The sequence below is a fragment of the Ambystoma mexicanum genome, chromosome 6q, assembly GCF_040938575.1.
Source record: "Ambystoma mexicanum isolate Mex_15411 chromosome 6q, UKY_AmexF1_1, whole genome shotgun sequence".
In the NCBI taxonomy this organism is placed as follows: Eukaryota; Metazoa; Chordata; class Amphibia; order Caudata; family Ambystomatidae; genus Ambystoma; species Ambystoma mexicanum.
Window position 1 is genome coordinate 1,118,265,672 of NC_090937.1, and position 17,958 is coordinate 1,118,283,629.

Here is a 17,958-nt window from a genome sequence, read left to right on the forward strand (position 1 = left end):
ATTAAAAAAGTGGATTCCATTGTCAGACTTCAGGGCTTCACAAATTCCCCACTGTGGAAATACCTAATTCACCATAAATGTTGCTGCAGACTTAGCATCAGGGTGTACGCAGGGACCTACTTCAAGCCAGAGGTAGAATGAGCAAACTACAACCATAAGGTACCAGTCGTGATTACATTTCACAATCATATCGACAAAATCAATATGGAGTTCCTGAAATGGCCCAGAGAGTCTCGGCAAAAATCCCCTCACTGACCTCATGGTGTTTCCAGTATTGAATTCCCTACAAACTATTCAGTTTCCTACAAATTCACTTACCTGCTCCTGGAGGTTTGGTATGAACCATTCCTCCTGGAGGTCTGCTGCAATTTGTCACCAAGAAGTGCGCACCATGTAATGTAATTGCTCTAGAGCCACTAGAAGCAGTTCTACATGTATTAATTCCTTCCCTGTAAGATCTTGTCTCCACAGCAAATCCACGGGGGAGAGGGTACATCCTCTCTTTGTCCAAAGCGCTGGTTCCTCTTTAGGTGTTTTTCCCTGCATTTCTATAATTTGAAGCAAAGGGACTGCAGTGTACAGTGCAGGCAAATGTACCCACTGGGACACAGTTTCAATGGGGATCTGGAGAATGGCAAATATGCAGCTTATTACACCGCCCTGTCTGCAGCATCATATCCAAGTGCTATTGAGTTAGTATGATTATTATGTGCCGCGTACTTAATGACTTGTACTTCTATGGACAGGGTTAGCGCTTTGATTAGTCTGGATATTAGCGCAGCATGCTGGACAAGGGTCCTGTGTGATCTCCTAAAGCCTCTTCTCTGACACCTTGATGAGCCTGAATGCACAGTGGAGGTTACATACATAGAGTCCGAACAAATAGAGACCGCCTTTCCTTTACTCAATTCTAGAGCCTCTGTAAGTGCCACTAGTTCCACCACTTGCACGGAGTAATCAGAAGTCAACTGTTTCTTCAGTGTTACCTGGTATTCCCGATCCACAAGGCCCACAATGGCTGCACCCATAAGCCTCTCACCAGCGTCCTGATTGATTGTCGTGGAGACATCAACAAAAAGTAGCTCACCTCTCTCAAAACATCCTCCTTAACACCCATCCTCTCTTCCCTCATATGTTGCACAATCATGGACAATATCATCAGGTTTCACTTGTCCCGGATACATATGTTGCAGGATTGACTAGGTGACACTGTACGGTAGCTATGGATGCAGTCGATAGGATAACCTCATACCCCAAAACTCTTTGGGTCGTCAAAGACGACTTGGAATTTTCTAAGATTGCAAAGACCACATGCTCCACATGCAATGTCATGGGCAACCCATAGTAATGGTTGAAGACTTTTGAAATGCAAAAGCCTCTTCCGCTAAAGCTTGCTCACCTGGGAACTGTCCCTGCATTACTGGGTCTAGGAGTCCACTATAGTATGTTAAAGGTTTATGGCCTAGCAATGTTTGCTGGGCCAGGAACAATGTTATTACTTGCCCGTTCAAGTGAGAAACAGATCAAATGGTTTCTGGAGTTCAGGTTCACCAAGACCAGAGCATTGCTGATCACAGCCTTGAGTTCCTGAAAGCAAGTCATCATTTCCTCTGACCATTCAATCAGACACTTCACTTTCTGCGCCTCCTAAAGTCCCTGCAGTAAGGGTTTACATAACTAGAGTAGTTAAAGATCCAAGATCTACAAAAGTTACAGAGTCCGTTTAACTGATGCATTAATATCACCATGACTGGTTGAGGCATAGTTTGAACTGTGGTGGCTTTCTCTGGCCTTACCTTCCTTCCTGTGGGCAATATATCACTTGCCCCAAATAAACTACCTCTGTCTGGCAGTACTGCAATTTTTCTTTGTCCAATTTGTTCCCCTTATTGAGTCTCCTCAAAAGTGCTCTTCTGAAGTGCTACAGACTACCAAATAGTCCACGTATTGGATTACTGTACTGGACACATGTAAATTCCCCAAATACATTTGAACCACCCGGTTGAAAACACTTGCCGATTTGCAGTACCACTGGGGCAACCTTGTGTGCTCGAATCTCTGACAACGATATGTAAACGCCTTAAGGTACAGAAAATCGAGGTGTAAGGGTACAGAGAAAAATGCATTCTTTAGATCAATTACCGTGAAGTGGGTCATACCAGTAGGGATATTGCAGAGAATAGTAGCAGGGTTTGGTACCACCAGGAATTCTGCCTCAGCAATATTATTGAGCGGGCGCAAATCCTGGACCATCCTCCAACTGGACCCCTTTGCTTTCTTCACAGGATAGATGACCGTGCTACATGGGGACACAGAATGTTGTATTAAGCCTTGCTTCAACAATGCCATAATGGTCTCATAAATCCCTTCATCCACCTCTCTGGACATGGGGTACTGCTTAACCCGCAGTAATATTGCACTTGGTTTAAATTTTATCTGCGCTGCTCCAACACTCTTTAACAGCCCCACATCTGAGGATTGCTATTCCATAAATGGACCAGCACTTTTCCTAAATCCTCCTTCCAATGTGGTGATGTATTTCTAACAATGAACATGGTCTGTGGTCCTTCCCTTTAATCTATCACTATCTAGCAAGGCAGCCCAATCCTAAAAGTCATCTCTCCTGTGTCTTCTGTGTCTTTGAACAATTGCTTGTCGGACACGTCCCTTAGCGATAAAGTTGGATCGATGCACAAAACTATGCACCACTCTCCTCCTTCCTCATCAGTGCCTGAGAGAACCATCCTGTTCTTCTTGATAACTACTGCTTCCAGGAGAATCATAAAAATGGTGCCTGGTGTTACCTCCTGCGGCACAGCAGGGACAAAACAAAAACACAATCGGTACCCACCATGTCTGATCTCGAATTCCTAGGACCCAACTCAACAAAACCATTACCCCATAAAGAAACAAAGTTGAATATACGGGTAACCCCCTTATCATGCTGTCACTACAGTATGCATGCAAATGCGCTGCTTCTCTTACTGGATACAAACCTCGAGTCGAGCATACTATACCTTCCTCCATGAAAGCAATAGACATGTGAAGTCGACTGAGAAGATCTCTGCCCAAGAGATTCACCGGGATCTGTGCAATACAACAAAGGAGAAGATACATTTTTTGTACCCATCTGAATACGTAGATCTTCAGTGTTAGGAACCGACAGGATAGTGCCAGAGAATCCATGTGTTTCCATTGTTTTGCCTGACAAGAGGAACTCATCTTCCTTGATGCAAGATTATGTAGCCCCTGTATCGACCATGAATGAAAACATTTGGTCACCTACCTGCACACCTATCTGGGGTTCCTCTTCTGGATCAGTGGTAATAGACAGGACTGGATAAATCAGAGATCCCTGTGGGCTGTTCTAATCTTTGTACATGTTAGCTCCGGGGAGTAAGAAAGGATTATCTGCAAAAACACTTGCTCCAGTGTAATGAGTGACCGTTCCTTGGAGTAAAGAATTTTACTTCCATGTTTGTACAGGTGCCTGTGCTGGGTTCTGTTCAACCCATGCCTGCTGCAATTGCACAGAGTCTGAGACATATGGCATGGTCGGTGTTTGCATTTGCTGAGCTCCTTCATTAAAATACTGTGGTCTGCTCCAGCAATCTCGTGCCATGTGTTCCATCCTTCTGCACGACCATCACAGGATCCCATGCAGCCCTCCAAAATAGTTTTCATTAGCCCGTTAAACCGGAGTCCCATTCCTCCAAACCCGTAAAATGGCCCATTTCCTTTGTGAAAATCCTCTCCTACTCCGCAGAAACCCTCTGATGTGTGTTGGACCGGGAGCATACCCAGCCATCCAACCTTGTGTCATACCCGATTCATTATGTCTCTGCTGTCCCAATTGTCCCTGCTGTCCCTCTGTTGAGCTAGTAATAACCACTCTTTCTAAACACAATTTTGCTAGCTTTTTCTGAACAAGGTTGGCCTGTGTTTTTTTGTGCCTGTTCTATACTCTCCTTTTCCTTTTCTTGTCTCCTTTTACAAAAATGCTCAATATGTGCCTGAATTTCCATCCAACCCTTGGCCTCCATCCATACTACTTTATTTAGATCATGCTGGACTTCCTTAAGAGGTCCCTTCTTTAGCATGTGGTAAAAAATTGCCCCATTCTTATCCCACGCTTCTCCCGTCTCTGCCCTCCACATCTCCTGAATTAACTGGATGTGTGTAGCAGGATCATCATCTAACTTCATTGTGTTTGCCAGAATAGAATTTGTAATGGACGTATCGGGATAAATAACCCAGAGGGCCCCCCATACCTGCACTCTTTAATTATTAAATACTGCTCCATTGTGGCTATTTGTATGCAACTGAACTCCTGGATACCCCGCTCGCCTCCAAAGCTCATCTGACTGTTCCCCCATTAAAGCCATGAATATGCCTTTCATATCCCCTATGGCCAACATGACACCGGCAGTGTGTTTCTCTAATGCACAAATACACTTCCCTGACCCTGCAGTGAGCAAAGGGAGTGTCGTCATCAAATTGTTCCAGGCCATGTGTGGCCATGGGTTAAAATACGCCTTTCCCTGACCCTTCAGAGCATCGGAAATTGAGTTATACTCGCTTTTACGGGTCTTTCCCCCTCTCTCTCCTACTACTTACTACGTTCATGCGAGTACCATGGTGCGTCCTAAAACTCTATGGTGTACTCTCTGTCACTGCTACTGGAGCAGGAAGGTAGGGCTGCTACACCCTGCTCTGCCTGCTCAATGTCCCACTCCCATTCGCCTTAGTCGCCGACTCCTGTTATCACTTCCCCTGGTACTTCTACAGGCACAGAAGCCTATTCAGCATTACCGTAGGGTACTGGCTCCCTTTCTCCCTGCTCGAATCCTGTACCCATAGCAATACTTCTGTCCTCCAGGTCTACATTGACCTCTTTGATAACTGATGTATCAAACCTAACAAGAACCTGTCCATGCCTCCACATTCCTTCCTCTAAGTCCTTTGCCTGTTTAGTCACTTCTTCCTGCTCTTTACCTCTTTGCTGCTGTAAGAGCACCACCTCTTCTTCTGCTAGCCTCAGCGCTTCTTCCAACTTTTTCATCTCCTGTGTCTCTACTGCCATTCGCAGCCTACCCTCTATCGTAGCAGTAAAAGGCAGGATCTCCCCTTTCTCACTCACTCTCAACCCTTCATCTACTCTTCTGGCTGCCAGCCTCACTCTCTCTTGTGCCTCCACCCTCAATCTCTCTGCTAACCTGGCAGTTGGGCGAGTTATTCCTTTTCCACTCTCCGTTCTCAACCTTTCTACAGCCCTAACCACTGAAGAAGTTACCCTTCCACTTTCCTCAACATCTCATTTTCAAGAAATCGTAGCTGATGGAGGTATTACCTGCGCCCATCTTTCAACCATTGGCGGGACAACTGGAGAAAATGGAGATCCTAAATCAGGGTCTGTATACCCTTCTGTGGGCGACAAAGGATTGCACCTGCATAAGGGCAGTGCAGAAGGAATTCCTGCACCCTGCTTTTTCGACCCTTCCTCTGAGACTTTAACATTATGGACCTTCTCACCTTTCTCATACATTCTCCATAGCTGTAAGATGTTTAACCACTTCTTTAACTTTGAACCCTTGTGCCTTACAACTAAAAATGTATGCAGGTTTTCCAATATCCCCTTTTCATAGGTCCCCTCAGTAGGTCAAGAATTGAAAATGTTACCCTTATTTACCCTCAGTCCTTCCTGATGGTACTTTAAAATCTTCACCTTATAGCTATGAAGTACCTGACAAAAATGATTCAATGGAGTCTCCATACTCTAAACCTAAACCAACCTTTAACAATATCACATCAGATAAAATGACTAAAAACACAGAAGCTAAACCTGCGGCACAATATTTCAACCCAAAGAACCCCCTTTGTTCCCTTCCCAGTTTCATAGTCTTGCCCCACGATCACTCACCTTGCTCGCTTTCACTGCAATCACTTCGCTTAGCTATTCACTTTAGTTAAACTTCTCACTCTTACACAAAATACAGCATCTTTATCCAAAAAAACATGCCAGACAATATCTCTGAGATATCTCCTTCACTCGAGCATAGAAGAAGCGCAAGTTTTCCACTACAACACTGCTGCTCTCACTCTCTCCATTATTAGTATGGTATTCTCTACTACAATACTGTCTTTCCCTGACTACAGGAAGAGTCCCTTCACTACTTTGACGAACCAAGAAAAGTGAGGCAAGGGCTCCGTCTGCACAGTCGATTGAAAATGAAGGGTGCAAAGGGTTTACTTCAGGAAGGTTCCTATGGGTGGACTTACCATAAAATACCACCTCACCCATAGGTGAGGGGTCCAACCAACCAGACAAACAAACTTTAGGGTATCAGGACAACCCTCACAATGTAGGTGCTAGTGGGAATACTTCCTCACACCTATAAAATAACAAACTAGGAAAACATATATACAAAGGACTTACAAAATAAAACAGTTCACTCAAGCTTTCACCCTTACAATCCCTGTAATCTCGGCTATCTCCATAAATGCACTCTGATTCTACCCTTAACAAACCCCTCAAATTAAAGAAACAACCTTCCTTTTCCCCTATTTCCTCCTTGCTTTACCCCCCAAAAGTGCACTCACGTGAACACGAAGCGCTCCGAATTGGTGCTCTTTCAATTCTACCTACACACCTGGACCACAATGCCACACCTCTGGGGAACAGACAGAACTTTAACCAATATGGTGCCTGTAAACCTCTCTTTTTTTTCACCAGACATGGATGACTGGTCCCCGTAGAGAAGCACTCCAGCCAAGTTGTGCGGACAGGAAACTCCCAACATCTTGGAAAGCTTGGCCTCTTGGCTGGTTCACCAAATGTGGTGGTGGACCTCTAATCACCTTAACCCAAAGATGACCCACCACTTAAGAAGCGATAGCACGTTTGTACGGAAAGCAAGTTTATTGCACGGGAGGGGCTAGATGATTCAATAGAGTCAAACTAAATTTTTCTTAATGATATAGCTTTTGTGTGTTACACCTTACTTCCCCATTGAAATGTGAAATTGAACTGTTTTCTTCTATACTATAAAAGGTAAGTTTAAGGCAAACATGTTTAGATGATTGTTGTGCAACGAAGCACAGGTAAGGAGTCTGGGAGTTAATCACTGGAAAATTACAAGATATGCAGTTAAGTCTATGAATTTGTCAGAAGAGGAAATGTGTTTGCAAGATTACAGGATAACTGATCAGAGGGAGCTTCTTGAAGAAATTACTCACCTATCTTAGTTCTTTTCCCCATCAGTTGTTGCCGTGGCTTGTGTGTCCATGTGAAGGTGGAATATTTTCCAGAAAGAAAAGAAACTGCAGAAGAATCTGAGCAAGCCAGCAAGTAAGTGATATGTGTTGAGAGGGTAATCTAAGCAGAGACTGAGGTTTGCCTGTAGCCTGTAACAGAATACATCTCAAAATGGCCACTGAGGATGAAATCTCACAGTATTGCCAGTTCACTTTACTGTAGGTTCATGGGTAATCAATTTCTTGAGGGTCCCTGCAGCCTCTATTGTCATGAATGCCCTCACTGGCCACAACTACGGGTCAGATGGAAATCCCTAGGAGTGGAGCCCAATATTCAAGGTAGGTGGTGGGTGACCAATGTGGTTGATGTTGGGGCAGTGTTGGGTGAGTGAAGGGGTGGCCGGTTGGGTAAATGGGTAAAACCTTGACATTTGCATGGCAAAAAAATCATAAACGCTCAGGACAGTACACTCTTATAGAAGGCATTCTGCCACAGTGGGGCATATTGTGACCACAATAGTATTTGCAACCTGATAGCACTGAGGCATTGCTTGTGGTAAAATGTTAACATGATCAATGATTTTTAACCTCTTTTACAGCTGTGTCTCAAAAATAGGTGCAATGTTTAAATATTTTAGGGTTATAAATTCTTTTAAAATCCTCCAATTTGCTGTATTTCTCAACGAAAAACACACCATTCTGGATGGGGGAGATTGGCAAGTGTTCCTTCATTGATGTCAACATTCGTTATTTGCAAACATGATATGTACATGAATGCATTCCTTTAGACCTGTTTGGAGTGGAGTGTATGAGTGTGTCATTTCTGGCCCCCACCCCAGTGCATTATATTCAACCGGTTCCTGAATACATTTCTAAACATTTAAATTTTTCTGATAACATTGTCATTCATGTGATGTCACCCATAGAAGCATTTGAATCGCACAAGCTGTTCTCTTCCTTCCCATAACCTTTGTTGTATTTGGACTCATCAGAGCCACCGGCCACTCCTTCTCTCTCTATGTCCGTCTTCTATTTCTTCCCCATCCCTGTGTTCCCAGGCTGTATTCTCTACTCACCTTGATCATGGTCTGTCAGGCTTCATTACAAGTCCGGCGGTCACCGTGACAGTAAAACCTGCATGCTGCCCCCGGACTTGTGAATTTTTCCGGCACCTGGCTTCACGGAAACAATGGGGGATTAGGACCCCAGTGTTCCTGGAAGGCAGGCGCCGGAAAATCGTTAATCCCCATTCCCATAGGACTCAATCAGAAATGGGATGATGGAAGCACTGGCACCATTAATTACGGTGCCGGTGCTTCTGTGAAAGTCTGCGGGCAGCTGCCATTCCGCCCGCCAGTTCAGACCTGGTGGGCGGGACGGCAGCCGCCCGCATTCTCTGAGTGTGCCGGTCCGTTTCTCTCATTGCATACTTTTTGTGTGATGTTGACTGCAGAGTTGTTGTTTTTCCATATAAATCCTCTAATTTCATCGGCCATTGATTTTACTATGCTTCATTGTGTAGGCAGCAGGGCAGATCTATTAGTATGCCTTTGGACGTGCTTTATTGTTTTGCCTGGTTAAAGACTTGTGTGCTATCTATCAATGGACAGTGAATTCTTTTATCTCTGATCTTTGGCTGTCTTCTCCTCTTTCACATTTGTTGCTCCTTTAATGCTATTCTCAATGTTATCAAATTCTAATTATCATTCATTCATCATGACTATGTTATTTATTTAGGAGAATGTGTTATTGAAATCGTTATCTATATTCTGATGGTGGCCTACACACAACATTCTTTTTTATCCTCAGTATGTTTTCCTTTCTTTGTGTATTTTGTCTGCCTAGAGTGTTGAAAATGTGCAACGGTTTATTATTTTTTTGGCAAATGTTCTTGTTTTATTATTTTATTTCTGGGATTTATCTAAATCTATTGATCCTGTAGTCTTTTCAATCAACAGGATACTGTGCTCTAGCACCTGGAAGCGTCTCTTGTGCTAGATGGAATTACGAATAAAGGTCTCAGACCAAAATAACCGGACACACTCAAGAAATATGGCAAAATACTACTTTATTCTTAAGTAAATAAAGCAGGGTCTATAGACAATCATCAGACAGGTGCTTGCTCACTCACACATAAACTTGATTACAGAGGTGTTTTACACACCAATATGCGTCATCTATGACATCATCCAACGTGGCAAACCGTAAAATGTATTAGCGGGAGGGATTGGATTTGGGCAATATATCCATTTAAAGAATACATATGTGTTAATAATTAATTGGCTGTCTCTTATCTGCAAGACAACCTTCGAACTACCTTTAAATACATATAATACTGATTATAGCAAACAAAACAACAGTGGGTTGGTCTATGAAACATTGTATAGCCGGTTTCCCAATAGACCCACTGATTGGTTGACATTCTCACCCAACCTTGGACTTTTGATTCAGCTAGCAGTATGTGAGTGATCGAAAACCCAGGTGCTTGGATCATGTCCGATTACTCCCCACTTTCCCAATTAGTCCATCATCTCTCATCAGATCGTCCATGAGCCAAAGATTTCCATATGTAGTTGATCTTGTAGCCTGTTCTCTGTTCAAGGACATTCAATGGAGTGAAAGCACATCACTATATTCATTCGATTCTTAATTAATAGCCCTTGTTTGAGACTTCTGAGTAACATGTGAAGCGACCACGATATTGTCCATTTCAGCCTCTCATTTATTGCTATTTCATTTAATTATACTGAATGTCGTTGCTCTTTGTGGCTTTTAGAGACTACCTTGCATATACTTTATACGCTTTTAATTGTCCAATACTTGGCTCTTGCAGATGTTTTCTTGTTCCTTAATCTTAGAAACATTTCTCATGTCCATGACTCATCTGTCTGCCTCCCTTCGCGCTGTGCAGCTATTTCTTGAAATAGCATCCTTGATCCCAAGCCAATATTGACTCCTCTTGGTTTTGCACACAAAGCTGTTATGCAAGCATCTCCTGACTTTCCAACCCTGGTTGGCTTCTAAGGTAGTTGAATTTAATATTTACACAAGCCAGCGTTCATTTTCCAATAAAGGCCGATCTTGCCACATTATATATTCCTTTATAGCAAGCTTATATGAATATTATCTACTTTGTGTTATTGTGTATTTACACTTATTGGCCAGCAAGTTACTTTATCTTCTCTTGTGTTCATGAATACTTTATTGTTTCATACATGTTTATCTTATTACTTCAGTTACATCGTCACTCTTCAGTATTTTCATATCGTTTCAGCATGGCTTCGTATATCTTCTTTATGACCCTCATCAGATTTTACTCAACGCTCCATGATGTCCCATGGTGCATGCTGACATTATTCCATATGGCATCCTTCCACACTTTCAGTGCAAGGGTACATTCAGTACAGTTGTCTGAGTGCATATCTTCTCTCATACACTCAATGATGTATGGGCATAACACACAGGGTCCCACATATAGCCCTTCTCCTGCTGTTCCAGTATGACAATGGTGAGGGGGCGGGAGCCTGGGGAAATGTGTCTACCTACTTGTCTACATTCCCCCCTCTGGTCGAGTTCTTAACCACATTCCTCTCTTCATTCTCTTTTTCATTCTCCTTTATCATCTCTTCACATGATTGTTTCTTTGGGACCCATGTCTTCGTCACCCACCTCAGGTGACCTGCATTCTTTATCATCCATACTCCAGGTCATGTGACAGCACTCCTCTGATGGTGGACAGAATAGCCACCATTCCACATATTTGTATGCTCCTTAGGGTAGTACAATTTTGTTCCTGGAGGTGCAAGAGTACTCTTCTTTATATTCTCATGAGTACTTTCTTCATTTTGCTTCTGCTCACCAGCTCCAGCATCTATATATATATATATATCATAATCTTCATCCCAATAGCTTTCTTGGCTGTCTTCTTGCATTGTCCGAAAATGATCCTTATGAGACAAAATCCTAGCAATACCAACACTAGTACTACTCTGAGTAATTTGAAGGTGTTTGACAACCAAGTTGGAATCCATGAGAACAGAGCGAAAACCAGCCCTCTTCCTCAATTGTGTCTACTTCATCCTCCATCTTCGTAGGCAGGGTTGCCAACTCGTTATTGCTTCTGTCAAGGTCCCATTGTCTTCATCATGAGGAGGAATAAATGTACAGCAGGAAAGCCCGATTTTGGCACACACGCCTCCTTCCATTGCTGTAATTAAGTCCAGGCCTTCCCTTTTTATGCAGGGCCATGAGCCTGATTGCCCTCGACTCTTCTTTGATCACATTAAATCCTTTTATTGTCGTGTTGATCGTGTACAGCAACTCCCATCTGGTGATTTGCAGCCACTTGGCATTCACTGCAGTCTGTGTTCCTGGCCAAAATATAGCTGTAAATATCACTGCTGTTCTGCTGAACAACTTATGCTATGCTCATCTGGAATGTCATAATAGGCATCTATTGCTTTTGCTGAGAAGTAATTGCTTCTCCTCTGTCAGCTTCAGTAAAACAATCGTTTCTTCCTCAGGTGTATGTCCATCTTTGGGAAGTCTGTTATCTGCAGGTCACTTTGTGGTACTACTAAGGCTGGTGTGCTTATCAGCACCAATGAACAAAAACCTGTTCCATTTTGATAGCAACTTTATATTTGTTCTTGATCCACAGGCCCAATAATGGTCCATCAGGACTGCTGTTACTTCCTTCATGCCTGGTAGATCGAAAACGTGGCCACACTGGCGGTTCTCTCCAACTTTCACCATACCATTGTTACTGAAGCATAAAGATGCATTCTTCATGGGTAGTATCTGCAATGGTCCCCCATCGTCGACCCATGGCAACAATCTTGCAATCGTAGGCCATTGGGTTTTGCATTCCATTTCTGCATTTGCCACAAATACTTCCCATTGTCCAGTCAATGCTTTTGCTCTGCACACAACCAATCAGGAGTAAGCAGTGTTCCTTTAATTTGCATCTGAGCTCTTTCCCAGCATTCTTGTATCACTTTCCCATTGTTGTCCTTGCATTGTAGCATGCTGTTTTCTTCAGTCTTGATTCCTGCTCCATTTCTTCCAGGCTGTTCATATTTTATTAACTGATACGTCATTTATGACTTTTTTCTTGACTTTAAATCTTGTACATAGTTATCGTCCCTCTGATATGTCGCTTTATTCAACCACATTATGGATGCTGTTCTGCCTTGGAACTGTCCTCTGGTCAGGCAACGTACAAGATGTGTTAGGCAATGCACTTTCTTCACTGTATTACTGTTTCTATTAATATTTTAGAAGTTCCCAAAGCATAAGGTATAAGAGAACACACATAGGAGCTTTGATCTGACGTTCTCCTTCCCACCTTTCCATGTGCTGTTACGATAGGTTATTCTTTAAATAAGCAGAATTGTCAAAATAGATATCTATACCTTTATGATTTTCCCCAACATCCCTTTTAAATTGAAATAAATGCCTAGTAAGATTATAAAAGATGTTGTTTGTAATTTCATCAGGGGCATCAGTAAATGTTTCATTGTCATCCACCATTTCTGTATTGTTTCTTATAACATATCTAAATGTCATAATAATCAGGAGGAAAACACAAATCATAATGCAGAATGACAACACAATTAATATTCCATGGAAACGCAGCAATTCTCTTGATGGTAATGAGCCTCTTATATCCTGCAATGTCATTTTTGCTCAAACCTTTTAATGTATAACTCTGCAAGTCTTTATGAATCACACCTTTATATCAAAAACTGCAAAAGGATTGCAACAGTGATCCTAAAAAAATATATAGTTCTTGGAATCTCCCCAAAACATTATGCAATTAACGTATCTGCTTATTAGAGCTGGATAAGACTGTAGTATGAAGAAAAAACAGCATAAAAGAATGTGTGTAATATTGTTGCAGTAGGTAACATAAAGATGAAGAGTGCTTCTTTCTTTTTTAGCTGCAGTACTTTAATGCATAGTTCTTTCAGCTTGTCTTAAACAAAGTTTCAAGATAACTGCAAGTCTGTTTACTCCTTATTAAATGTCAAAAGGTATTGTCCTTTAATCCACAGTGCTGCTGTTTACTTCACTTCCCTTGTCTTTACTCTTGGCCATAGAATGAGTCTGCATACACAGAACCTTTGTCTTGTTTCACTGTGGGTAGCTGCAGGAGGGGTTGAGGTTTCTTCTTTATATGGTTTGATGTTGTGCTGTTTGTCCTTTTAACTTAGCTGCTTTAGTTGTAACTTCTGCCACCTCATATGGACCTTCAAAGCGTGAAGCGCTCTAAGTGCATACAAATTTGAGTTTCAGCATCTGGTCTCCTGTGTATAAGATGTTTTAACAAGTCCTCTGCTTCAATGGGTTGATCATCTTTGTCACTTCTCTTTGGCCCCTGCCTTCGATTCATGATCTGTTGCGAAATGAAAGAAACACTTGGAGTGATTTTTGTTAGGTAATAATGTATCTGGTACCCATAATGTTGTTGCTACACCATGGGCATCCGTTTTTAATCTTGTTGCCGGAGCAAGGGGGATTCTCTTATGGCGCCCATTCACCAACTCATGAGGAGTAAGATTGAGATCTGAGCCATGCTGATTCCTTAAAGCGTATAAGGCTACGGGTAGGCAATGTAGCCATCCCTTCTCCAAAGTTATCTTCATCTTTGCTATTCTTTCCTTCAATAATATGTTTAATCGCTCACAGACACCTTTTGCTTGTGGGTGATAAGCGGAAGAAAACGTGTGTTTAATACCTAATAGAAGAGCTATCTGTTCAAACAGCTAATTCACAAAATGCGGTCCATTGTCAAACCGCAGAACCTCACACACACCATCTTGGGAACACTTGATGCACAAGGAACTTGGCAGCGCACATGGCATCAGGGTGTGTGCATGGACCTGCCTCGATCCATCTAGAAAAGGACACACCACGACCAACATATACCTGTAACCATTGCATATCTGCAACATGTCTACATAATCTATATGTAGATGCTGAAATGGGCCAGGAAATGCTCCTCTCACTGTTTGCAAAGTGTGCCCTGTAGTACATTTCTGGTACACAATGTAATATATAGTAAACATCCACATGTTCTAACAAATTCTGCGAGTACCCTTCTCTTGTAATTGGTGCAGCTAGACTCTCTCGAGTCATATGGGCAGGGTAGTGGAGTTGCTCCAATGCTACCTCTTATAATGATAGAAGCATAACTGGCTTTACAGAACTATCCTGTCTCCAAATAGCCTCAGTGGGGGATAAATAACACCCCCGCTTCTTCCATTGATCCTTCTATTCCATCCTTCTCTTCCTGTGGTGCTCGCCCTTGTATCTCAATTAACCGAACAATATACTACATGTTAACACCACTCCTTTACCAACATCAATTGTCCTGTCATTTGTTTAACACTTTCAATTTCAAAATTAGAAATGGCTGTGAAATGGACTGCCTTTTTTCCTTCTACATCTGCGGCTTCATTTCTGTGAGAAATCAAATCTGTCCTTTTAGAATGTACTTTGCATTTTACGGCTGTAAGCGTCAATGGGAGTGCTAGTACTTCAATACGTGTATCCAATAGGGCTGCATGTTGCACTGGAGTGCCATCTACGTGGAGGAAACCCCTTCTTTTCCAGCGTGACAGACCTGCACCGTCACTTCCTCATTTTAAAATTTCGGAAGCACAGTGATTAGTGCCACTAATTTTGCAGCCGGTGCTGAGCAATGTGAAGGCAATCCTACATTTGTCACTACCTCGAATTCACCCTCTCGGTTCAGCTTTACTACTGCTGATCCAATATGCCTTTCACCAGTTGTTTGATATATTTTTGAAGAATCATCAATAAAAACTATTTCCCCCCCTCCCGCAGGCATTTTCTTTAGCTTGGGAAATTTCATTATAATTCTCAGTATACGATGTGCAATCATGTACATAATCATCCTCTCCTACTGGGTCAGCTATGAACATTGCTGGGTTCACTGTCTTACATCTGACATCGTTGGATTCAATATTTCTACCTCGTATCCTGATGCTCTCTGTGTGCTCAATGTACTCGTTGGTTTCTCTAAAATCGCAAATAGTGCATGCTCAACAGATAATGTTACTGAATACCCCATTGTTATACTTGAAGCTTTTTCGACTGCAAATTCAGCAGCAGCTAAAGATTATTCACAAGGATAATGCCCTTTCATAATTGGATCTAAAATCCCACTATAATAGGCTAATGATTTGTGTCCATGTCCTAATGTCATTTTCTTTATAAGGAAACTGTTGTCATGACTTCTCCAGTTGAATGGGAAAATACATATATTTCTTAATGATAATCTGGAATTCCCAACACAGGAGCTGTACTGATCGCCTTTTTGAATTCTTCAAAGCCTTCAGTCATTTCCTAAGTCCATATTATTTTGCTTTTTCCCACCTGTGCTCCTTTCAGCCCTTTTAAAAGTGGTTGAATATAAGTACTGTAATCAAAAAGCGAGGCACTGCAATAATTACTAAGGCCTAAAAATTGTTTCATTTTCATCACAGCATTGGATTATTTCACTTTCGAGCGGAACATTGCCTAAGTCTATCTGAAGAACTTTATTAAAGATTGAAGGGGACTCACAATACCTCTGGGGTAATCGAGTATGTTTTAGGCGGATCATTCTATACGAAAAGGAAGTCAAATCCTGTGAGTCTTCATGAAGGGGAATTGAAAAGAACACATTTTTTACAACTATGACTTTAAAATATTTGGCCTTGGATGGGATATTGCACAATATTGCTGCAGGATTTGGAACTAAAGGCGAAGGTCCTGAATAAATCTCCACGACCCCCACCCCCGTCGATGTTCTCATTGGGTACACAACTGTGTTACATGGAGAATCAGATGGTACCAGTAGTCCTTGCTTCATTAAAGTGGAAATGGTCTCAAATATACCATCATCTGCCTCTCTAGACATTGGGTATTACTTTGCACATGGCAAAAGTACTCCTGGTTTAAGCTTTATTTTAACTGCTCCTACTCCTTTTAATAGACCCACATCATACGGACGTGTAGTCCATAAATTCTTTGGCACTTTTCCTAAATCCTCCTGGAAAAATGAAGGTGTACTTTTTACCAACACCATTCTCTGCAGTATTTCTCTATTCTCTACTTTTATCCAATAAGTGAGACTTATGAAAAATACTAATTCATCATCTGAATACTCATCATTAAACAACTCCTCGTCTGTCAAATCTGTCAGACTGTATCCTTCACTGAGGGCTATCACTGTTATCCATCCTCTTCCCTCATCATCTGTCCCATGAAAAAAACACCTTTCCTCTCTGACCACTGCCGCTATTAGCTCCAAGGGAATCATCTGCCTTTCTTCATCATCCATAGGGATTTCTGGTCTGAACAAAAACTCAGATATTCTTAATAGTTTCAGATTTCATAAAAAAGAGGGGGCACCCCAGGGGAAGGGAAGCTACCTGGTCGTTCCTGGTACCGTAATACTCAAATTTTACATTTAGGCCGGTAGCTGTAGAACACTCTCTCCAACAGAGAAACCACCCAGAATGAATACAACTTCTAGCATGGGATAGGACACATAGTTAGAGCAATTAACTATTCAATAATAGCTACATGTGTTGTAATACTTCTTCAAAAACAATCTTTTATTCTAGTAAACATGCATTACTTTTTATAGCAAACAAATTACTAGTTCATATTTTAGAGATGTTTCAATCTATATATAAAAAATCATAAACACCCAAAGTCACATGACACATACCCAAAGTACAAACACCAAATGATGCATGAATTGACTCTCCTCAAACTATACAAACCAAAAAAGGATGAAGGACATACACAAAAAACACAAGCCAATATCCTTGAACAACTGCAATCAATTTAAAAAAGCAATTTCATTAATGCTCTGTTCACAATAGAGAGTGATACTTATCACACTCTCCTATAACCCAACAAGTTTCTTTCCCATCTCTTCTTCAAATTACATCAGATTCCGGGGAAATTCTTCAGGGTTTTTTTCGGTAAGAGGTGGCAGTGTCTTTAGGGTGTTTACTACACTTTTGCAGGGTAACTTTTAATGTTATACCGACTGTCTGGGGTTCTGTGGAGGAGAAGATAACAAGCAACTGTTTAGTTGTTACTTTCTTCCATGTAGTTACTCATGACCTCTTCAATTCACTCAGGAACTATTAATTGGCTCTCTTATATTCATCACACACTTACCAAACGTTTCTAATTAAACCGTGGAAGGGTGATTTAGGGCGCTCTCATTCGCTGTTACAACATTAACCTAAGGAGGTGCAAGAAAAGTCAAAGGACCAGATGTCAGTGACAGTAAGTTACTTTATGCCATTATAAAAAAACAACTTAATGGCCCTCATTACGACCCTGGCGGAAAGCGACTGACCGGAGCGCCACAGCGTAAATAGCGTTTCCGCCATTGCACGAAGGAGCAAAGTGCGGCCCATTCCGACCCATCGGGCACGAGCACCACGCCACGGCGGAAGTGCAAAGTCCGCGATGGCGGAAATGACCCCAAAACGGCCCACACTGCCGCCGTACGGCGCCCTAGGTGCAATACCGCCACCCCACTTAGCGGTCACCGCAGTGTGCGCCTACCGGAAAGTACGGTGCCCGGAAATATACGGAAACGGAAGTTAAAACATGGGGCCGGAACGGGAAACATCCCGGCGTACACCTATAAATACACTAAAACCACAC

General features: G+C 42.1%; 1 protein-coding gene across 1 annotated transcript in view; it reads left to right on the top strand.

Annotated features, from left to right (window-relative positions):
- The window catches only part of LOC138515593 (uncharacterized), a 522,837-nt gene that overhangs the window by 196,410 nt on the left and 308,469 nt on the right, over positions 1-17,958 (top strand). Inside the window, exon 7 of the mRNA XM_069630332.1 lies at positions 7,262-7,348. Coding sequence (XP_069486433.1) covers positions 7,262-7,348 — 87 coding nt within the window. The remainder of the gene's footprint in view (positions 1-7,261; positions 7,349-17,958) is intronic.